This window comes from Rhinopithecus roxellana, chromosome 2 (genome assembly GCF_007565055.1).
Source record: "Rhinopithecus roxellana isolate Shanxi Qingling chromosome 2, ASM756505v1, whole genome shotgun sequence".
Lineage (NCBI taxonomy): Eukaryota > Metazoa > Chordata > Mammalia > Primates > Cercopithecidae > Rhinopithecus > Rhinopithecus roxellana.
In genome coordinates, this window is record NC_044550.1 from 45,989,620 (window position 1) to 46,013,561 (window position 23,942).

Here is a 23,942-nt window from a genome sequence, read left to right on the forward strand (position 1 = left end):
GGGACGTCTGCACTCTTCTCTCCGCCCCCTTGTAGCCCCCCACTCCCCCTCGCGGTGGTGCCGTGAATGAGGGAGGGGTACACGTCCTCCTTCTTCCCCGCCCCCTATCTTCGCGGCTCGCTACAGCGTTAGTAACCGCCCCGCCGTACTACCGTTGGTCCGGGAACGCCTCCGGGGCGGGGCTGGGGTGCCGCGCACGCGCTGTACAGCAGCGCCGCGCCTGCGCCGTAGAGAGCCTGAGGGAGGCGGGGGATTGGTATGCGAGCGAATGTGCGAGGGGAGGGAGGCGTCCCGGCGGAGCGTGGTACTACGACCAGCGCCGGCCGGAGGGGGCGGGGGGATGCGCCGCGGCGGCGGCGGCGGCGGTGGCGGCGGCGGCGGCGCGGGCGCTGGGGCTGGTGTTTGGCGGCGCCAGAGCAGCGGATCCCGGTCTTGCCGCAGCAGCAGCGCGGGTGTTGTGCACCGCCTGAAGACGCCGTACCTTTCTACCCCCCACCTTTTTTTTTTTTTTTTAATTAAATAACCGGAACCAATGAACGCAGCCGGAATCAGAGCTCCGGAGGCCGCCGGTGCCGACGGGACCAGGCTGGTGCCCGGCAGGAGTCCGCGACTGAGGCGGCGGGGGCGGCCGGAGGAGTCGCCGGCGGCGGTGGCGGCGCTTCAGGGAGCAGGCGAGCGGCAAGCGGCCGGGGCGCAGCTGCGCTTTCACCCGGCTCCTCCTCGGCGCCCTCATCCCGCCTCGACTCCCGGCCCAGCCTGGGGCTGGCTGCGGCTGCGGCGCTGGGCTGCGCTGCTGGTGCTCGGGCTGCTGGTAGCCGGAGCGGCGGACGGATGCGAGCTTGTACCCCGGCACCTCCGCGGGCGGCGGGCGACTGGCTCTGCCACAACTGCCGCCTCTTCTCCCGCCGCGGCGGCCGGCGATAGCCCAGCGCTCACGACAGGTGAGGGGCTAGGGGGCGGCGGGCGGGGCTCGGCCGGCCGCGGTGGGACCCCCCCATCCCGTGCAGAGGCCAGCATCTCCGCCGGACGTCCGCTATTCCACGGCCCCGGCCGGGCGTGATGCGGAGCCCTGGCTGCTGTTCCGTCGCGGTTCCCTGCACTCCGGACATCTTCCCTTTTCACCCCAACACGCTACCCCAACACCCCACTCTCGCCGAGCCTCTCGACGGCACTGGTTCCCCTCCCTTCAGTCGGGCTCTCAGATCTTCCAAGCTGAGCAATGCGGTGGTTTCTGTTTCGTGCTGCAGAAGAGCCAGCAGGGTCTGCAGGGGACTGAGCTGATTTTTTTTTTTTTTTTTTTTTTTTTGAAGCTGCTGGAAAAAAGTCAGCAGCAGCATTGCGGTATTGAGTCTACCCCTGGTGCTGCTTTTGCAAAGGCAGCTGGCAGCGAGTCTCACCGGTTCAAAGCCCCGTTGAACACAACGTCCCAGGGGAGGCTGCTAAAGAGGATTCTTTGAGAGCCATAATACCTGGTGATATTAGTGGTTCCGTGTTTGTATGCAGAAATGCCTAAGTTTACTGTGCATTTTTTTGCGGGGTGGCAAGAGGCCGTTTTAAGTGATGGAAGGTGTTTGCTGGTGGGAGCATCACTGGGTGACAAAGGGTGCAGAAACCGCAGCAGGTAACCAGAAATTATACTTAAAATTTGCAAAGTGCAGCATACTCGGGGCTTGCAGCTAGCAACACAGTTCTGATAGACTGCACCAGCACCTTTTTTTTTTTTTTTTTTTTTTTTTTTTTTTTTTTTGTAGAACGTTCTCGTAATTGAGAACTTGGAAACGTGCTTTGTAAGGTTAAGTGCAGAATTGTATCCTTTTTAAAGCCTTCCGGTGTTATGTACAACTGATGGGTTGTGGTTTAAGTAAAAGTTATGATATAAGGACCCTGAAATGATTTCTTTGGGAAAAGTAATGGAGCTAAAATAATGATTTTTTTTTGTATTTCACTTAGTTTTAAAGTAGATCTGTAGATTTCCTACGGTAATTTTAAGACTAAAAAGTTTAAAGAGGCACAAGATGACCCATGATTAATTTAACCAAAGTGATAGTCCAGCGGGCATCTGGAAGTTACGAACAGCTTCTCTGACAAGTGCTCAGAAACCGTCTTCTTTAAAGCCAAGCAGTTTCTCTGGGTTCTATGATAGGATATTTACTATTCTAGAGAGAAGAAGGATGTTGGTAAACGTTAAAGACTTTAGAGGATGTAGGGGATAGAACATAATGATCAGCATGTTTTTTACCCTGAAGCATATCAAGCCCTATTAAATGGAACTTGATACATCAAACCTACCAATTGGGTAACTGGGATAAAGTGATTATAAAATAATCAGCATTAGGAGCATAATACAGTTTGAGTGAGAAGATAGGCCAGACAACTTTATGCTTTATGCTTGAATAGTATTTATTCTCCAAATAAAAATGTGACAAGTAACATTATAGTGAAGAATAGTGATTATTAGGAAAGTTGATAAGACTATAATTTGGAGATTTAATGCCTCATGCAGGAAGGGAAGGAGCAGAAATATTTAGGTTTGTAGAAGGTATAAGCGTGGTTCTGGGTTTCTCTAGTAGAAAAATTTGGTTAATACATAATTGGCTAATGCTCTGTCAAAAACTAATTGCTAAAAAGGCAAGCAATTCAGAACATTTAGTATTTACTGACTGCTAATATTTTATACTGTGTAGATCACATTAAGAAAATTGCTCAGATGGAATTTTATTTTAATAAGCTATTTACAATCCTTTTTAAGACTTAAATTTGTCTGTACTTATTTAAAGCATTGGGGGAAAAAGGTGATTCTTACTGGAAAAAAATCCAATGTGTCACACAAAATGAGTTGTGCCATAGGGCTTTAAAATAAGTTTGCTAGAAGAATACCCTGGAATTATTTCTAATGTTCTTTTCTTTCATCAGAATATTGATTTTTAACAAGTTAAACATTTCCACTTAAATTTTAAATCATAAAACTACACAATATACAAATTAAATTGTTATTTTAATAAGTTTATGTAAATACAGTCAGTAGCACTCATATCTTGGTAAAGGTAAATTGAAAATCTGTGATGAAGTTAGAGAATATTGAAAATTTGTTTGAACTATATGGCCTCTATAGGGCAGTTTCCCATTCTTAAGATTGTATGAATAGTGCTTTCTTTTATGGTTCTATTTGTAAATGTTATGCAAAGCCTAGAACCTAATTTATTAGCATTAGTGTACACTTCAGGAAGTAAAACCATAGACTGAATTTACAAAATACTGTGGTGTGGTGTCATATTCTAGGCAGCGTTAATGGATAGAGATGGAGTAGAGCATCAGTAATAAGAGAACTAAACTTCACATGAATTTGGAAAATTGAAAATTTTTGAAAGCCTTCTGAGAGAAGAATTGGTGTCTTTGGCTTCTGATTAAAGTTGTGATTTAGCAGTGAGTATTCTTAATCGCTCTGCAAAATGACAACCAAAATCACTTTTCTGTTTTTCTCTTGAGACTGGTGTTTTTAATACTTACCTTTAGAAGCTCCATAAGAGTTTGCCTTTTACTAATAAAATCTATGAAACTTTCTTTTTCACTGCAGTTTGCCTCTCAAGTGTTTTATTTTGGGGATTTAGTGTACTCTAAGAATACATTGCCTTTAATTTATCCTGTGTTTATTTGCTCAAATAAACTATTATTGCTCAAAACTATACAAATCATCCAAATAAACAGACACATTGTCATAATGAACACAGGTTTATATTTTCTTTTCCTTTTTAAATATTACCTTTTCAGAATTCAGTGTACAAATGTTTTTGATGAGACAGAACCAATCTTCATAACATTGTATAGTAAGGGTTTTAAATGACATATACAGCACTTACGTATTTAGAGCACTTACTTTGAAAGTGATTGAAATTTAAAGCAAGTTAGGGATAGGTGAGAGCTTGGTGATTGTGTTCTAAAGCAGTACTTTAATAACTCAAAACAATACCTTTTTTTTTTTTAAATTCTTTGCCTAACAGATTTAGAGTTGATGAATTGATCCTGGTGGGGAGTGACCAATCTCATCCAGATAGGGTCCCTGAGAAATAGCTTATGAAAGTGAAACAGCAACAACAAAATGCCGAATAATTGAAATATTACATTATTTCTTATGGAATTAATTGTTTCAGAATTTTCAAAAACAAATTTTAACTGAACATATTTGCCTCTATCCTTTTAAAGAATGAATTAAAGTAACATTCTTTAGTGCCTATATGAAGGTTTTATCTTAATTGTAGTACCATTTCACTGATTTGGCATGTTATTCGAAATATACATATATAAAAACATGTCTCTTAGAAGTATTAAAATCTCAATTAAAGTTTAATACATTCTTAGTTCAACATATAATACCATTTAGAATGGCCACTTTACCCAGTGCTGTTAAACACCTCTGCGTTGTGGAGCTTTCATTAATTTAGATGGAAATATCTCAAATTAGCATGATTGTCATTGGGAAAATGTTAAACGGAACTTTTAATGACATCAGTTGTATTCCTTATTTTTTTAAATTAGTAGTTTGTTTGCCTGTGGGATATATGTGTTGCTTTCAGTAATATTTTATGAATAATTTACACATGTTAGTGTTTCCATTGTGACCATAGACTCAAAGTAGATTCAGATGGCGTGAGAAACCTTTGTTCCTCTGTGACATTGCTCTTTCAGAACTTCTAAAGCCATCGTTTGCTGTATCCTCTTTCTCTTTCCCTAAAGTATCATTACCAGTGCTTTTCTTCATCAGTCTTTAGTCATTGCTGTAGTTGTATTATTGTTGCTAACTACAGGATTAAAAAATCTGTTCATATCCATTTGATCTAGTCAATTCTGAACATTTAAGAATTGGTAGTAATCTAATTGGTCTGGAAACATTGCATCCCTTGGTACTCTTAAGAATACCATGGCAGGGCCGGGCGCGGTGGCTCAAGCCTGTAATCCCAGCACTTTGGGAGGCCGAGACGGGCGGATCACGAGGTCAGGAGATCGAGACCATCCTGGCTAACACGGTGAAACCCCATCTCTACTAAAAAATACAAAAAACTAGCCGGGCGAGGTGGTGGGCGCCTGTAGTCCCAGCTAACCGGGAGGCTGAGGCAGGAGAATGGCGCATACCCGGGAGGCGGAGCTTGCAGTGAGCTGAGATCCAGCCACTGCACTCCAGCCTGGGTGACAGAGCGAGACTCCGTCTCAAAAAAAAAAAAAAAAAGAATACCATGGCAGAACTGGCCTCTGTTGGGAGTCTCATAGCACAGGAAGAATTCAGAGGGCCAGTTGGAAAAGTGGATCCAAGATTTAGCTTCCTTTTATTCTAAAGGAGGACACAGGATGATTTAGCTTGGCAAAGGCTTGCTTTGTGGCTGGATACATGCTAGTATTTTCAGATTAATTTAGGCTCTTTTTGTGTAATGATATCAAGGATTTTTGATAGTGCCCTAATCATTGATGATAATTGCGGTGTGAACACTTTCACAATGATTGTCGGAGATCTGCATTTATGTAATATAGTTAATGTATATATTGGCTAAGCTAATAGTAAAACTAACTGCTAATAATATGGATAGTAAGCCATTTTTTGACATTTACTAGACTTTGGACCTTACCTTGTTAAGATCTACCTAGGAATTTACTTCTGAATTGATGAGGTTTTATTAACTAAATAATTATTAAGTACAAGCAGAATAACACGAAAGAGAAAGTGGGAAAGAATTAAACAAAAGAGTAAGATGTAGGTCTGACTGTTTTGAACTCAGACTAGGTAATAATAGGCACATTGATTAAACTATTCCTATGTGTTAGTATTGTGCTAAGTGCTTTTTATATTATACATCACTGTTTTTTATTCTGAGACTAATCCTGTTAGATAGCTACTTTTTTTTTCCTTCCAACTTTTCTTTTGGATTCATTTTTGATTCCAACTTTTATTTTAGATTCATGTTGCAGGTTCGTTGCCTGGGTTTTTTGCATGATATTGAGATTTTAGTTACCAGTGATCTCGTCAGCCAGGTACTGAGCATGGTACTCAGTAGTTTTTCAACCCTTAACCCCTCCTCCTTACCTCCCCTACAAGTAGTCCTCAGTTTCTATTGTTGCTGTCTTTATCTTCGTATAGTAGATTAGGAAACATACTGGATGATCTTAAGTAACTTGCCCAAGCTCACAAGAAGATAGGACTTCTTACGGAGATGAGTGAAAAGGCTTTCTGGGAGGAGGCATATCCAAGAATAGTGGGTAAATAGTTTTCTTTAGAGTTAAGTATAAGGTATATGTAGAGTAGTGGGGAATGCAAGAAGAAAGAAGGTTGGGGCCAACTTATCAAGAGCTTTACAATTCCCTAGTGTATTCAGCATGTATCAAAATGTCAGCACATCTAAAACTGGGGTACTCGTCTGTATACTAGGAAGAATGGGACACCCAGAACAAATACACATTTTCTGGGCATATGCATTTTATTAGATTATTTGAGAGATATACAACTAAAGATTTCTAATTATGCACGTTAGGGAAAATGTACATATGTTTTAATTTTTGAGGTAAAGGCATTTTGAACTTTCAGAATGTTTTGTTAATAAACTCTTGAAGTTACAAATCTATATCCTGTCATTAGGAGGTGAGAGGCATTGTGGTTTTTGAAGATGGGGGGGGCTGACATGTCCTTTGTGTTTGAGACAGCCAATTCTGGGTGGATGGCAATGAGGAGATAACAGAGATAAGGATGCCAGTTAGGAAACTATTTAGAAGAAGAGAGCTTGAGAATTCTAATTATGTAGTGGCTATGAAAATGTTTAGATGAAATTTTGTAAAATCGCCTGTATTCTTAGCTTAGAAAGGAATCTGGCTATTTATATGAAGTGTAAGAAATAAAAATTATCTTTAGCATTAAACATACAGAGTTTATAGAATGATTTAAATCAGTATAAGCCCTTGATAAATCCAAGAAGAAACACACTGTGATAATCTTCTTTATTTCAAATGTGCCCATTTCTTAATATAAAGATTAGTTTTTTAAAAAAATGTAATTGGGCGTATGTGATGATTTACAAAGTTGTTGACAGAAAAACAGTTGCAAATGTCTTTGCCAGTAAAAAACTTTTGATATCCGAAGATAATATATTTGCCATAAAATGCTTATATAAAGCTTTTAGAATTCCATGTGTAAAAAGGATAAGTGTTTCCAGATTGAACTAATGTTAGAAGTCAAGAGTCGAAGTCAACCCAGACCCCTCAGCTGTGAATAACAATATTTCAGACTAGTGGCATATTACTTACTTCAATATTAACTTCTAAATTTCATTCCTGTGTGAATTTCAAGCTTAATCTACAGATGATGATTTCTGTTGCCAAATCTAAATGGTTTGTTCTTTTCTTTATCCATCTAGATCTTTATATTAGTATACGTTGGATATTCAGTCTTTCTTGACACTTTCTAATTCTACCTTCTGTAACTATTTTCCGTGACTAGTTTCATTGTTGCTGATCTTAAGTCTCTGTTCTCAGCCTCCTGTTCCCCTAGTCTAGCTGAACATTTCCTCCTCGGAGAACTTCATTACTAGGAAAGGTCTAAATTGGGGGTAGGGAACCCCAAGCCAATGATTGATTTGAATTTTGGCTTTATTTCCTTTGGCCCTTGGTGTGATACAGCACAAGCATCATGGCTGCAGTCCCGAGACTAATTTCCTTTCTACTGGGCCTTGTCAGCCATATCCTTTAAAGTGAAACAATTTCAGGATTAAGGCTAGGAGCAGTTGCAGAATGTTTAATAATGTCTATTCAGTGTTTTCATAAGATAGTGGTAACTCCCTTCCAGTACACACAGGCTGATTGGAGCCACAGAGCCTGGCAGGCGCAGTTTACTTGGACTAACATTCATCTCAGAGCCCAAGTACCTGTATCTGTCCGCGTGTTTCTTTTATGTGTGCTTATGGATCTTGGCCACTGTGTAACTTTTTTTCCTCTAGTCATTTTCACTTTCTCTGCCTCTCTTTGATCTTCCTAAACTTGACATTATATGGAACTGAAACACCTCAAAAACTTTCATTGAATTAAGTGCTGGGATTTTAATTAAAAAAAATGCTTGAAGTGAGTATCTCATTTATGTGATTACAGAATACTAAACAGCCTTATCATAAACAGCCTCATCAAAACCCCCTAGGGTAGTCAAAGTGATTTGTAGTTTCTTAAAATATTCTCAATAAGTAAAAAGTCTTTTTAAACCCTTGTTTGAAGTTTTTGTCTCCTACTCAGCACACTACAAGTTGCACAGGCCCGTGTTTTCTATTACTGTCTTTTTTTTTCTTTTTAAAAAAATCTGATGTTGGATAACTAGATAATCTTAATCCCCCTTCTTTATTCCTATTGTCCAGCAATAAATCTCTAACCTTTTCATTCATGACGTGTATGTAATTTTTGCTCTGTTTCCCCAATGCCTTGAACCATTGTTATGTTTAGCTCTTATTTCTGCTTTGCTACACATATTCAGACTCTATTAATCCTCGCCATTTCTTTCTTCTGGGTACCACATTAAGAAAGAAAAGCTAAACTGCAATTGTAGGTACCCCTGCCTATTTTTGAATTGAATTTGCATACTCTCTGATGTTTATTCCGTGTTTGTTTGGGGTCGTACGCTATGGCTCTTGCCTGTAATCCCAGCACTTTTCGAGGCCAAGATGGGCAGATCACTTGAGCCCAGGAGTTCGAGACCAGTTTGGGCAACATGATGAAACCCCATCTCCTCAAAAAATACAAAAAAATTAGCTGGGCGTGGTGATGTGCCCCTGTATTCCTGGCTACTCAGGAGGCTGAAATGGGAGAATCAGGTACCTGAGCCTGGGGGAAGTCGAGTCTGCAATGAGCCTTGAGCAGGCCACTGCACTCCGGCCTGGGCGGCGGAGTGAGACCCTCTCTCAAAAAAAAAAGAAGGAAAAAAAAGTTTGTTTGGTTCTAGGTCTGTTGTATGGGTCCTAAATAGAACTATTGAAGGTTAAAGTGAGAAAGTTAGCCGTTGGTGAATATGTCTGTGTGTGCATAGAGTTTTAAACAATATTTAGTGATGGTTTTGTGCCAGCTATGGTTTGAGTAACTGGAAATATAAAGATGCTGAAATTGACCATTTAAAAACATTTATTATTTATGTATTTTTAGAGATGTAGTCTCACTTGGTTGCCCAGGCTGGAGTGCAGTGACATGATCATAGCTCACTGCAGCCTCAAACTCCTAGACTCAATCAGTCTTCCCACCTCAGCCTCCCAGGCTGTGAAGCACCAGAGGTGGCTAATTAAAAAAAAAAAAATTTAAATGTAAACCTGAAAATTGCCTGAGAGTGGATTGCATAATCTAAAAATAGGAAAATGTGTATAAATATTTTGTTTCTTAAAAGACCACTACTGTGGTAGCTTATCTAGCATCCTTGCTACATTTACTGAAAATACCTGTTAGAGATATCTGCACTGCTATGTTCTTTTCAGCAGTTTTTACAATAGCCAAGATATGGAAACAACCTAAGTGTTCATCAGTGAATGCATAAGGAAAATGTGACACATATGCACATGCACGGTGAAATATTATTCAGCATTAAAAACGAAGAAAATCCTGCCATTTGCAGCAACACGGATGAATGTGGAGGACGTTATGCTTAGTGAAATAACGCAGAGCATAGAAAGACAAATACTTACCAGGGGCTAGGGAAAGGAGTAATGGAGAGATGTTGAAACTTCAAGTACAAAGATTCAGTTATGCAACATAAATAAGTTCGGAGATGCAATGTACAACAATATGACTATAGTTAATAGTATCGTATACTGTACTTGAAATTTGTGAAGAGGGTAGACCTTAAGAGTTCTTAACATACCAAAAAAAAAAAAAAGGTAAGACTGTGATGTGCTGGATTATGTGAATTAGCTTCATTGTGGTGAATATTTCATAATGTATGCATATATCAAATCAAATTGTATATCTTAAATATATCTACTTTTTGTCATTATGCCTCACTGAAGTTATAACAAAATATAAGAATATTTATTGGAAGTATTAAAAAATAAGTCCCCCTTCCCCCTTCTTTGGAACAAAGTATAATTATAAATATAGTTTAAAAAATTTTAACTGATACATAATAGATGTACGTGTTTTCAGGTATCATTCCTTTTTCACTCTTTAGTATACTTTATTAAAAAACAAGCAGGCAAACCCAAAATTTCAGTGCGTCCTCTGTGCCAGATACCAGTTGGGTGTTTGGAATTTCAAGATCAGTAAGATATTCACCCTACCTTGTAGTCTGCTAGAAGGCATATCCACTTAAAGGGTGATGATACATTATGGTAAGGGTAAAAGGGCCTAAGGCTATGTGCTGTATTTTACTGAATTACAAAGATGGAGTTACTAATTTTGATGTGGAGATGCAGGTTGTTAGTGAATCCCTTTTTTTTTTTTTTTTTTTTTTTTTTTTAAATATCCAGAGTAGAAGTGTCTGCTGAGAATGTATGAGTTTGTCAGATGGAGAAAGGCATGGTGGAAAACCAGAGGTGTGAAGTGAGGAAGCTGGGTGGGGAGTGACGATTATTATAAGCATTGACATTTGAGAATGCTAAATATGATTGTGAATTACCAAATACCCAGGATGACAGAGTCAATGCTGGGCCCTTTTGCAGTGCAGCATCATCCATATTTGCATGTGGGATTTAAATTTTTGCCAGGCATTTTGTATGTTTCATCCAATTGAATCCTTAGAGAATCCCTGTGAGGTTATCTCCATGAGTTAGTACATCTAACAGAAATTTAGGATTGCTCTCAAATAGTTTGTACTTTAAAAATCACCCAGTGCCAAGGATCTTCATGTTAAGCATAAGGTATATATGGAGTTGAATCAGGAAATGAGGCTGGAGAAGGAGCAGATACAAACGTTGTGATTAATTTACATTCTGGATCTTTATTGTCCAGTGGCCTTAGGAGTTCTTCCTTCATTTATTTTTGGTAAATAACAAAATTTTGCTATTAAATATTCCGAAATCTTGGAATACGACTCCTATAAAATATATCTGAGGCCCAGTAATTTGTCCTTTTTAAAATTAAACTTTGACTCGGTTTGTTCAGTTTGACTCGGCTTTTCGATAAATGCGTAATTGCTGTTTGTGCTTTGTTTTCATAAATGTAAGGATGATGGAATGTAATTTTTAAGAAGCATAGCATCTTATATCTTGAACTTTTATCTGGCCCATCAGTTTGTTTTCACCTTTTTTTTTCTTTTTTTGGTAGAGACAGAGTCTGGGTATGTTGCCCAGGGCTGATCTCAAATTCCTGGGCTTAGGCAATCCTCCCACCTCGCCCTGCAAAGTGCTTAGATTATAAGTATGAGCCACCATGCCTGGCCTGTTTCCACTTTTGTATAGTGTGATGAAGGGCATAGCCTCTAGACTAGAGCAGGATTTTCTGAGTTTGAATCCCAGTCTGACAGTGGTTTTGTAATTTTGGGTAGATGATTTAGTCTGTTAGCGCCTAAATTTCCTTATCTGTAAAATGGGCTGCAAAGAATAAATGAATAACTCTATATATACTTAGAATAGAGCCTGGCAAGGGTAAGTGTTCAGGTATTATTGACTTACATTATTCTTTTTATCTGTAGATACAGAGGTAGGATAGTTGTAGAAATATGCTTTGATTTATTGAGTGTTATTAAGATATTTTATGTTGCATTTTAAAAAGTATGAAGACATAGTTTGAAGCAGTTAGTTGATCTAAATAACTGGACCACGAATGGTCCGAGATTAGTTAAAACTCTGTAGAGATATAAAGCTAAGTATAGACAGTGACATTGAGAAACCCCATGATACTAAAAAAAAAAAAATTTATTGTATCATAAGCCTAAGTCATTCTGTACCTTTATTATTTTATATCATTTAAAGATTAAAAGCATTTTGCAGTTGAAATGTTAGACTTTAAAATCTTTAATTTATGAGTTTAAAGGTTTATTATAAAAAATTTAGAACATACTGAAAAGTAAATATAGAAAATACATCTACTTCAACAGCTAAAAATAACAAAGATGGGCCGGGCGCGGTGGCTCACGCCTGTAATCTCAGCACTTTGGGAGGCCGAGGCGAGCGGATCACGAGGTCAGGAGATCGAGACCATCCTGGCTAACACGGTGAAACCCCATCTCTACTAAAAATACAAAAAATTAGCCAGGCATGGTGGCGGGTGTCTGTAGTCCCAGCTACTTGGGAGGCTGAGGCAGGAGAATGGTGTGAACCCAGAAGGTGGAGTTTGCAGTGAGCCAAGATCACACCATTGCACTCCAGCCTGGGTGACAGAGTGAGACTCCGTCTCAAAAATCAAAAACAAAAAACAAAGATAACATCAAAATTTTGTTTTTTATAATCTTTTATAGATATATATGCATATTGACATATTTAATAATAGGCTCATAGAGTGATTTTTAAAAAATGTGAAATTACTTAGTAAATATTTGAATGCCAAGTATATTACAGGCATATGATAAGTATTGGGGATACAAAGATGAATGAGTTTGAAGTTTTTGTTCTCATGGAGCTTGCATTTCAGTTGGGAAGATAGAAAATACAAATGCTATTTTGAGTTGTGAGAAATGCTATTAAGGAACAAAAGAGACATAAAATAGAAAATAATGTGGGGGCAGTTTTTAATATAGGTAGGCTAGAGAAGGCTTCTGAGAAGGTCACATTTAAGGTGGCATCTTGGAAGACAATAAAGAGCCAAGTCTGAAGAACTGGGGAATAGCATTCCACACGGACAGAGACTTTGAGGCAAGACAGAATTGGAATTATTTGAAGAAATGAAAGAGTATTAATTTTGACCTAGCATCTTGAGGGAGGGGGAATGTCGGATGAGATCTGGCTATAGAAAAGCGAAGGACTGGATGGTACAGAGCCGCATAGACCTTATTACATTATGTTTGGGTTTAATTCAGAGGATAACAGGCCGGGTGTAGTGGCTTACACCTGTAATCCCAACACTTTGGTAGGCCGAGGCAGGCAGATCACCTGAAGTCAGGAGTTCAGCCCAGCCTGGCCAACATGGTGAAACCCCATCTCTACAAAAATACAACAATTAGCCAGGCATGATGCTGGGTGCCTGTAATCCCAGCTACTCAGGAGGCTGAGGCAGGAAACTTGCTTGAACCCTGAGCTGAGATCATGCCATTGCACTCCACTTCAGCCTGGGTGACAGAGTGAGACTCCGTCTGAAAAAAAAAAAAATGTTTTTTCCATTCTTGTTGCTGCCGTGTTAGTTCTGAACTAAATCATTTTGGCTAGATGTGGCCAGAGCAGGGGGCTCTGGGCCCCTTGTTAGGTCCTTGTTAGCAGTGGCCCAGGGTTACTAATGACTCCTTTGTCCAGGAAGCTCATGGGGAAGTACAGACATCCTTGGATATGAAGTTTTGGTGATCAGACAGGGCTTGTTTCCTGTAGGGCACTTCTTCTGTCATCAGTGAGAGAGATGCTCATGTCACCACTCTCTTCTGCCATAATGGCTTCTTCCAGCTCTTGGGACAGCTTCTGGAGATGCTGTTCTGCCTCCACAGGCTCTAGGTCACTGTCAGACTCGCTGGGAGAGCAGAGGGGCTCTGTCAAGGAGTAAGGGCTCTGGAAGGCAGACTCCCGCCTCAGCCGCCGTAGTGGGTGGGTATGTGAACCCATCCGGGCAGAGAGGCAGTGATGCTCCTTCTCCCAGGGGTCTGCGGCTGAGTGGGCAGGGGCGCCTCCAGACAGCTGGGTGCTCTTCTGGCTCAGGCTGTGAGTTGGGGATCCACTGCTCTTCTCTGCCCCTCTCTTCCTCCTCCTGGCCTTCACCTGAGTCTCCACTAGCCACTTGGTGTCAGGACTCTTGGATTCTCTGGTACTTGGCATCCAAGGCACTCTTAGCTGAGCGAGCTGTAGCCTGGAGGCTCTGCTGCCCTGGCTCTGGGGTTTCCAGGTGTTTCCAGGAGGGGTCTCCCCAGAGGTTGAGGTTGACGACTGTCAGGGGCAGCCTCCTTTGTAACTGTCTGCACAGGGAACCCAGGGCTGTGGCAGAGGTCTCCTGGATGGCTGGCCACAGGCTGCAGCTCCTTGCTGTCCTCAAGCTGCTCCTGGTGCTGGAGAGATCTCCAGTGCACAGAGGCCCCTACAGCCTGCCACCGAGAAGCCATCTGCCTGCCCAAGAGTCTTGTGTAACCATTAGGCCCCAGCACCCACAACGTCCACCTGACACCAAGTACTGTTAAGTACTTTTAGGAAGAACTGTGGCGTATCTTTATTGGTGACTAGTAACTTCTAGTGGACAAATGTTATAGGATCAGTTTTCAGTTCTTCATTTACATAAACTGAGCAGTTATTAATATATTACTCATTTGGCTTAAGTTATGAACTCTCCTCTTTTAATGGATAATTTCATATCTTTTCAAGTTTAGGGAAATAAAAGAATGGATTATTTAAAATGTTACAATTTTATTTGATTTATAGTCTCACAGATTTTAAGAACATTAAAAAGTGCTGGTTAATATGAAATTGGAAGTAGTAAAATCGATAAGTATTATGCATAGACTGTGAGGTTATATTGTGGCACTTAGTTGTGGAGGATATTTATTCAATAAATGTTTGAATGTCTACTATGTGCTAGACAGCAGACACTTTTTAGATGCCGGAGAAGTAGGAGAAAACTAAACTAATGAAGTTGCTGCTGTCATAATTTTACTTTTAATGCTGTGGTCATTTGTTGGGCAATTGTAGTTTTGCTACGTGCAGTATGTGGTCTTAGAATAAAATTAGCAGCTTCTTCTTATTATGATTGCTACGCATTCCAGTACTCACTAGTTTGCAGATTCCTCTAATTGAAACTGAATGGCACATTGGTTTTATTTATTAATCTTTTAACTCATAATATCAGTTATACAAATCACAATGATAAATCTCTTTGAGTTTTATACAAAGCATATCCATATTCTTAACTTACAATCAAGTTTAACTTAGTGTAATAGACCTAGAATTAGAACTCAGATCTGTTAACTCCTAGTTTTGTGTTATTTTTGCCATGTGCTATATAGTATTTTTTATGAGATTTGTTTAAAAATCTTATAGAAATATGCACATATGCTGGTCCTCTGTATGTAACTAAACTTATATATGAATAACCTATGATGAGTTGTTTAAACGTGTTTATAACATTATCTGGTAACTTTTATAGTGTACTAAAAATTTAGTTTTACATTTTGAAGTCTTTAAGTTTGTTTTCAGGCAGGTGGCTGGTAGTCATGATAGATTCATCATAAGCCCTAAATACGTTAACAATTAGGATTATTTTTTTCTTCATGTTCTAGATTAGTAAAGGAGTAAGAAGCTGGTATGAGTCTCAGGCCTCTAATTTATAATGTAACAACATGAGAACAGACTCTGTAGGAATGAAAAGATAATAAGTCTTTGTATTTAGTCAGTCTTCAAGATTTCTAGATAAATGGGAGCTGTTTTTAGTTAAATACAAATTCCCAAGCAAGACATGATATGTTTATAGACAATTCCTTTCTAATTATTATGGGGATGTTCTTGAAAAATCTTATACTAGGAAAATTTCAAATTGAAAAACAGACCTTTGGGAAAAATAGGCTTCAGACAGTCTGTAGCCCCCCAACAGCCCTTATTAATATTTATATTTGCTAAAAGAAAGTACCATAGTAATCATTTGCATGTTCTGAATTAGTAATTCAGAAAAGTTAGTTTCCATTTATCATCCTTTTATTATTAGGAAGAGTTCAGTATTTCCTTCTGTAGCTTATGAGATGTTTGAAAACCCATGTTCGCTTGTAGTAGATAGTATGTACACAAAGGAGCATATTAGCGGCTCAGTGTCCAATCCATTGAGAAGCTAGATGTCTTGTTTTTGTTACTTGAAATTGTTGATTCACATGTCTTAGGAGTCCACACGGTCTCAGAAATGTTGATTGATTTGGATGAATCAAATGGAAAAGGTTTGGGGTAAACTTATTTAAGAAGTCTTTAATTTCTCCACTACTATGAATGAAACCACTTCAGTAACAGGGTATTGGTAAAATTAGAATTCTTCCTCTAGAGGCTTTATGTTAAGACATGAGGATGTTGGACAGTCTCTCCTGCCTCTGTTCCCACCACCTAGGTAGGTCTTTGGATTGTAACACTTTCCCACTTTTGAGTCACAGGGATACACTTTTAAGGCCAAGTGGACTTTACCTAGGTTTCCTTTAACTCAGGGTTGCATTTTAAAAGTATTAAAACTGGCTCTGCCTTGCGTTACTCTTATCAATCTCTAGATCCCTTCTTTTCCAGTTACTCTAACATAAACATTCTCACAGTAGTGGAAATGAGAAACCATAGATAAATTTGTGGGTTATTAGAGTTTTCATAAAGTGGAATTATCATCTAGAGGACTTACTAAATTTATATATAATAATTGTTTTTTTAACTCATAACCAAATGCCTTTATTTAATGTACTTGCTGAAAATTGACAGTTTTTTGGCCAAAGTACTGTAGTCAGTGTCTTCATTGGTTTAGTGGCTTTTGGCAGAAAACTATAGTATATGTTTAATTATTGGATTATACTTTACAGTTTAGGTTTTTTCTGTCTCTTACTGTCTTTTTTTTCGTTTTAGACCATTTGAGTTTTTTTTTGTTTTTCATGTGGAGATGGTAAATAGAATGTCATCTTTTTATCGGTGATAGAAATATTTTTACAATATCTATTACATATGTACTTTCCAATAGTTAGTTATTCCAAGCTATATTGTTTTGTATTAACCTTTTGCTTTGACTTGCCTGATTTAAGGTAACTATAACTTAACCAATTTTAAGAGGGCTTTCTGACCTCTTTGGATCTTGGTTGTCTTTTGTTAATTTTGGAAAATCCTGGCCATTATCTTTTCAGATAATTCTTTTTTCCTTTGCTTTCTGTAGTCTCCCTTGGGACAACAATTAAGTATATGTTAGACTATTTGATAATGGTGTTTCCTTACAGTTTCTTTATTTAAAAAACACCTCTCCCCTTTTTTTTCTGTTTCAGTTTGGATGACTCCTGTTGACCTAAGTTCATGAATAATCCTGTCAAAGGGATTCTCCATCTTTGATAAATTCTTATTTTTAGTTTTAGCATTCCTATTTGACTCTCTTATAGTTTCCGTATCCCTACTAAAATTTCATATCTGTTCTTATGTTGTCCAGATCCTTTAACATATTAATCTTTTCCTTTACCTCTTTTAACATATTTATGAATCATAGTTATTTTAGCATCTCTGATTAGTTCCAACATCTAGGTAATCTCTGTTTGGTTCCATTGTTTGCTTTATCTCTTAACGATGGGTTGTTTTTTTTTTTTTTCTTCTTTAAATGTATCTCATAATTTTTGAATGATAGATGAACCTGTGTCTGGAAATGGGTACACCTCCTCTGTCACCTGTTAGTACGGTAGGTTGAGTTAGTTTTGTCATTACTTGGTCTGGATATGGCTCTGTTGTTACTATCATCACCTTCAGTGCACCACAGACCTAAATTTCTCTCACGTCGGGTTGCTGTTATTTGTGCTTTGGATGGACTGAGTGGTGTTCCTGCTTGCTGTGGTTTGAACATTTGTCCTCTCCAAAACTCCTGTTGAAATTTAATTGCCCTTGTAACAGTACTGAGAAATGGGACCTTTAAGAGGTGCTTTGACCATGAGGGCTCTGCCCTCATAGGTAGGATTAATGTTGTAAAATATAGGGCAAGCGTGGCTCCCTTTTGTCTCTCTCTCTTTGCCTTTCTGCCGTGTAGTGACTCAGCAAGAAGGCTGTAGCTAGATGCTGGTGTCTTCATCTTGGACTTCTCAGTCTCCAGAACAGTGAGGAAATATAAATGGATTGCTGTTCTTTATAAATTACACTGTCTCAGATATTCTGTTATGGCTGCACAAAGGGACTAAGACACTGCTCTGTTGGCAGCTGTCAGCAACATCCTGTTCTATAGTGGATTCTTTTTTGTATGTGCTAGGTTTGTAATGGGGGTGGAGAAGTTCTTGGTTTTCCTGGTCTACTCTCAGTCTTAGGTAGGGCTTGTGAGCCTGAGTCTTGAGAGTAGAACCTTTTCGGTCTTCTCCTCTCCCCCAATCTTTCCCCTCCCATGGCAGCCAAATTGTGTCTCATGACTGAGGTAGTACTTGGGATGGAGAGTTTTCTGTCCTTCCTCTAGCAGTAGTGTACTTCTGCTTAGTTTTAGTATCGGATCATGGGTCAGGAGGGTCTCTGTGTCCTTGAAGTGTAGTAGGGTTTTACTTCTGTCTCTCCCTTAGGGGCAATGGATCTTTGCCTGGACCTTGTGGGTGGGAGAGGTAATTACCTGCTTCTCCTAGTCTGTAATTGTCTCTCAGACTCTGACTAATCCTGATTTTTGGTATATCTCTTTTTCCTTTCCTTCCAGGTTTCAGGTTCTGTTCTCTTATTTAGTCACTCACTTGTATTCCCCATCTGTATTAGTTCATTTTCACACTGCTATAAAGATAGTCCCTGAGACTGGGTAATTTATACACAAAAGGGGTTTAATTTACTTGCACTTCCACCTGGCTTGGGAGGCCTCAGGAAACTTACAATCATGGCAGAAGGCGAAGGGGAAGCAAGGCACATCTTACATGGCGACAGGAGAGAGAGAGAGAGAGAGCAAGGAAGTGCCGCACCTAAAACCATCGGCTCTCATGAGAACTCCCTCACTATCATGAGAACAGCATGGGGGAAACTGCCCCTGTAGGCCAATCACCTCCCATCAGGATCCTCCCTCCACACATGGAGATTGCAATTGGAGATCAGATTTGGGTGGGGACACAGAGCCAAACCATATCACTATCTGACTTTTGACTGTATTTTAATATTTTCTTGCTGCTTTGTCTCCCCTGTCATGTGCTCTTTTTGTATTGCATTCATCTTGACTCATCAGCCTGTAAGTAGGCCAGTAAACTTTTCAATTACTTTTGTGACTCAGAAACTTACCTATTATTCTAGTTAATCTACTTGACTGTGTATTTACTTAACTATGTAATCTACATGACAGTGTAGATCTTGCATTTTTGTATAATTTGTACCAAAAATCTCTAATGAGGATTTCATGGTTTCACTTAGTTGATTTCACAGTCTAACGGTTGTGAAACTCTTAGTCTTTTTTTTACCTGCCTGTGGTGAAGAGTGCATAGTTTTGTGGAAGGATTATGGAATTGAGTCAGGTGACCTGGGATATTATACCATTACTTTTATCTGCTTTTCTATTCATCTACAAAACATTTATTGAATACCTTTTTTTTTTTTTTATTCTGGGTGGTGAGATGTTATGACTATGACTTCTGATAGCTTTAATTTATCGAGTACAGTCACTGTGTTAAGTGCTTTTCATAGGTTCACATTTAATTCTCCCAACAACTCTATGAGAGAAATAGGTATTATTTGTAGTAATTATTTGGGGAAACTGAAGGACTATATAAGTATCATGTCCATTACCTCATAGATAGTAAAGAGAAGCAAGCCTTCCACAAACATTAGTAATGTTTCATCTCATGGATGCTTCATAGTATACATAACTATTCCTTATTATTAGAAACACACTTTAAGTTTTAGCTTTGTAAGTAATGATTCAGCCAGAGTCCTAAGAGGTATACTTGATTGTTCTGGGCCCTCATTGCCCACATTCTGACCTCCTGCCAGCAAATACTGTCGGTTCTAGCCACTACATTATGTCTTGAGTTTCTCTGCTTTTTTCTATTTTCATTGCCATCACTGTGGTCTAGGCTACCGTTCCCTCTTACTGGGATTCCTGCAGTACCTTCCTAACTTGTTGTTATCGTTTTTTACCTTCTGCAGCCTAATCTCAGAAGACTGTACACGTAAGATAATTTTCTCCCCCCTCTTTAATGACTTCTCACGTAATTGTGATAAAATAGAAACCTTTCACGCTGAGCTGCAAATCGCTGCATGATCTGGCCCCTGTCTACCTTTGTAGCTTCATCTGTTTTTACCATTTCCATCTACCCAGCTTCCTTTCTGCTGCTGGAGTATGTGAAACTCTTTCTCTGTTTCTGGGCCCTGGCACTTGAGGTTTCCCATGTCTTGATTGTTCTTGCTCAGCTTTTTGCATGTTTGGATGTAGTATATTTTCGGTTTTGTATTTTTCTCAGGACTTTTTTTGGTGACTTCCTATAGGAGCAGGCTCAGTCTGTACTGTCTCTGATAAACATACACAGTATTTTGTTAATTTCCTTTATAATACTTCTAACCAGAAATTACATTTTAATGTGCTTATTAACTTGTTACCTGTACTTATCCACAGAAATATAAGCTGTAAAAGGATTGGGCCCTGTAGTATACTACTACATGTAGTGTCTAGATAGTACACAGTGTCTCATAGGTACTCCATAAAACTTTTTGGATGAATGCCTTGGTTCATACCTTTTGTGCATAAACCTTCATATATATATATGTATATATATAATTTTTTTCCCCTGAGAATAGACAGCCAAATTAGAATTAAACTAGAGAAAATATTTAATGCATTTTAAACCAGATGCGGTAACTTAAATGTTTTAGAAATGATTTTTTTCAAAGATCTTAGGATTCTTGAAATGGGTACTATGTTATCTCAAATTTTATTCTTACATACGTAGGTTTTCTTATTTTGAACTTGGAAAATATATATAAGTGTAGACAAGAATAAAATAAATTGTACTCTTCAGAAAGAACCATTTTGGTATTGTTCTTTTTATATGTATATGTGGTATTATTTTATGTAGTTGTGCTATGTTCTGAATATGTGTGTTTCCCCAACATTTATATATTGAAACCTAACCCTCAAGGTGATGGTGGTACTGAGGTCGAGCGTTTGGGAAGTGATTAGGTCATAAGGACAAAACCCTTATGAATGGGATTAGTGCCCTTCTAAAGGAGGCCAGAGGGGGCTGGGTGTGGTGGCTCATGCCTGTAATCCCAGCTCTTTGGGAGGCCGAGGCAGGCAGATCACCTGAGGTCAGGAGTTTGAGACCAGCCTGGCCAATATGGTGAAACCCCGTCTTTACAAAAAATACAAAATTTAGCCAGGTGTGGTGGTGCATGCCTGTAGTCCCAGCTACTTGGGAGGCTGAGGCAGAAGAATGACTTGAACTCTGGAGGCAGAGGTTGCAGTGAGCCGAGATTGCACTGCCGCACTCTAGCCTGGGCGACAGAGCGAGACTCCATCTCAAAAAAAGAAAAAAAGCCACTTTTGCCCTTCCCTTCTGCCATGTAAGGATATAGCAACAAGGTGCCACCTGTAAAGCAGGAGAGCCCTCACCAGACACTGAATCTGCTGGTGCCTTTATCTTGGACTTCCCAGCCTTTAGAACTATAAGCAAAAAAATTGCTGTTCTTTCTAAATTACCCAGTATAAGGTATTTTGTTGCAGCAACCTGAATGGACTAAGACAAGTTGCAATCCTTTTAGATAGAATTTTGCATCTTGTAAAAATCCAATGTATCCTGAGCTTTTTCTTAACTATTAAATGGAATGGAAGATATAAATTATTTACTCATTGTTGGATAGATTCCCATTGTTGGATAGATTGTTTGGAGTTTTCTTTAAAAAATATTGTTATAAACATTTTTTGCATAAATCTTTTCTGCACTTTGGATTTTAAGGACACCTTCCTAGAAGCATACTGTTAAATTAAAAGATATGAATATTTTAAGGTTCAAAAAATACATATTTGTGTATATTTACTGACAGATTGCTTTCTGGAAGGATTGTGTTTTTGAGTGCCCAATAGCGTTTTTATTGAAAAAGAATCTTTGGTATTTTCAGTGAAATGTCATGTTTTTATTTCTTTGATTATTTAGAGTATGATTGGTTTCCCTTTTCTGTGTTGTTAAATACACTGTCCCTTGTAATTGGGGGTTGAGATTGCTCTGGCAAAAGATGTGTAAAACTAATGAGAAGATGAAGACTGATTCTTTTCTGACATTCTCTTACGGTGATTCTTGTAAAAATGTGATACCATGAAAAGGGTTGAGCTTTCTATTAATAATAAGTTAATTGCGGTTTCATTTTTTCCAGTTTTGTAAAGTTTCAGTTGTTGCTAATTTTTTCCCCCAATTGTAATTTTACGTTTGATCTTAGCCAAAAGGCCAAGAAGCAGTGCCCCCTTGTAATTCTGGTTTTATCTAGAAACCTAGTTTCTTAAATTTCTTTCTTTTTGTTTTTCTTTCTGTTTTTTTTTTTTTTTTTTGGAGACAGGGTCCGGCTCTGTCACCCAGGCTGGAGTGCAGTGGTGCCATTGTAGCTCACTGCAACCTCCGCCTTCCAGGCTCAAGTGATCGTCCTGCCTCAGTCTCCTTAATAGCTGGGGGTGAATTCAGGCATGGGCCACCATACCCAGCTAATTTTTGTATTTTTTTGTAGGAATGGGATCTCCCTATATTGCCCTGGTTGGTCTTGAACTCCCAGGCTCAAGCAGTCCTCTGCCTCGGCCTCCCAAAGTGCTGGTATTACATGAGCCACTATACCTGGCCCATTAGTCTCTTGTTATGGCTTCAACTATTATATGTAAATCCAGGTGCTGTCTGTGTGTCTTTTTTTAAATTAAGATGGAGTCTCACTCTGTCACCCAGGCTGGAGTGCAGTGGCGCCATTTTGGCTCACTGGCAACCTCCACTGCTTGGGTTTAAGTGATTCTCATGCCTCAGCCTCCCGTGTAGCTGGGACTACAGGCACACGCCACCACATCCGGCTAATTTTTTTTGTATTTTTATTAGAGACGGGGTTTCACCATGTTGGCCAGGCTAGTCTCAAACTCCTGACCTCAGGTGATCCACCCACTTTGGCCTCCCAAAGTGCTGGGATTACAGGTGTGAGCCACCGCGCTCGGCCTTGTGTATCTTTTCTCCCATGGGGACTGATGATCAGAGAAGCCTACCCTGAAGCATGAGAAAGAGGGAGGGTTGGGAGGAAAACTGTGTGAAATAAAGGAATGAACTAGGCTTTATAAATAAACTTGCATATAAATGGTATATTATTTGCTAACTCAGAATCCTTTGCTTCAATTTCTCCTTGGGTTAAAAGTAAAGAGATAATCACTGTCTTTAAAGGTCATGGTAAGGATTAAATTGAAAACATGCACGTATATACCTGTCTTATATTGTATATAATTTGGTGTTCAGTGAATTAGGTATTTTTTTCCGTTAGGAAATAGAGGGATTGGCACAATGTCTTGGAATTACTGTATTATAGAAACACAGGAATAAGGTATACTAGTATATGCTAAGACGTTGACTGAGGTACTGAAAGTGTATAGTAAGTTACATTATGGTGGGCAAAGCAGTTTAACAGATCCATTCTTTGTAACACAGCTGCAGTAAAAATAGAATTGTATAATTAAAATACAGTATGAAAAGACTCTGAAGGTTAATTTACAAATGAAAATTTACTGCTATGTTTATTAATCTCTTTGAAGGAGACTTAATGCTGTATCAAATGTTCCTTTTGTAATTGACAGAAACAAAGCACCATATACATGGCTGTGCTGAGTGAGCCATGTAAATCTGTAAGGTTATGTATTTTGGTATGATGGTGATAGCTTATTTTCATATTATATAGCCATGAAATTGATCCTCGGCATTTATCTTACTCTTTGAAAAGTTACTGTGAGCAACAGTATTATCAGATTGTTACCTGGATTGATATGTCACAAATGGATGAGCCTCTCAGCAAACCAGGGAAGTTATCTCAAATGGGACTGAAATAATGGGATTAGATACCTGAGTTCCTTACATTTCTCTGGAAAAGAAGGTACTAACTCTAGAATTCACCCAAATGCAAGTTGGGCTTGAGAGTTACAGCCAATCATCTTTATAACGAACCAGTTCCTGCAAATAACCCTGAGCCCCTTCGATGTGGGAGACTGTGTGTGACTGGTTAGGAAGG

General features: G+C 39.2%; 1 protein-coding gene and 1 pseudogene across 3 annotated transcripts in view; one reads left to right on the top strand and one right to left on the bottom strand.

Annotated features, from left to right (window-relative positions):
• The first annotated feature begins 242 nt into the window (after positions 1-242).
• STIM2 (stromal interaction molecule 2) overlaps positions 243-23,942 on the top strand; it is a 170,061-nt gene continuing 146,361 nt past the window's right edge. The window contains exon 1 of one of the 3 annotated variants that reach the window (XM_030917586.1): positions 243-941. In XM_030917586.1, the coding sequence (XP_030773446.1) occupies positions 533-941 (409 nt within the window). In that variant the 5' untranslated portion in view covers positions 243-532. Of the gene's footprint in view, positions 942-3,201; positions 3,424-23,942 lie in introns of those variants that run through there. The other 2 variants (XM_010368900.2, XM_030917592.1) reach the window with 2 other exon arrangements.
• LOC104666779 lies at positions 13,385-14,170 on the bottom strand (annotated as a pseudogene).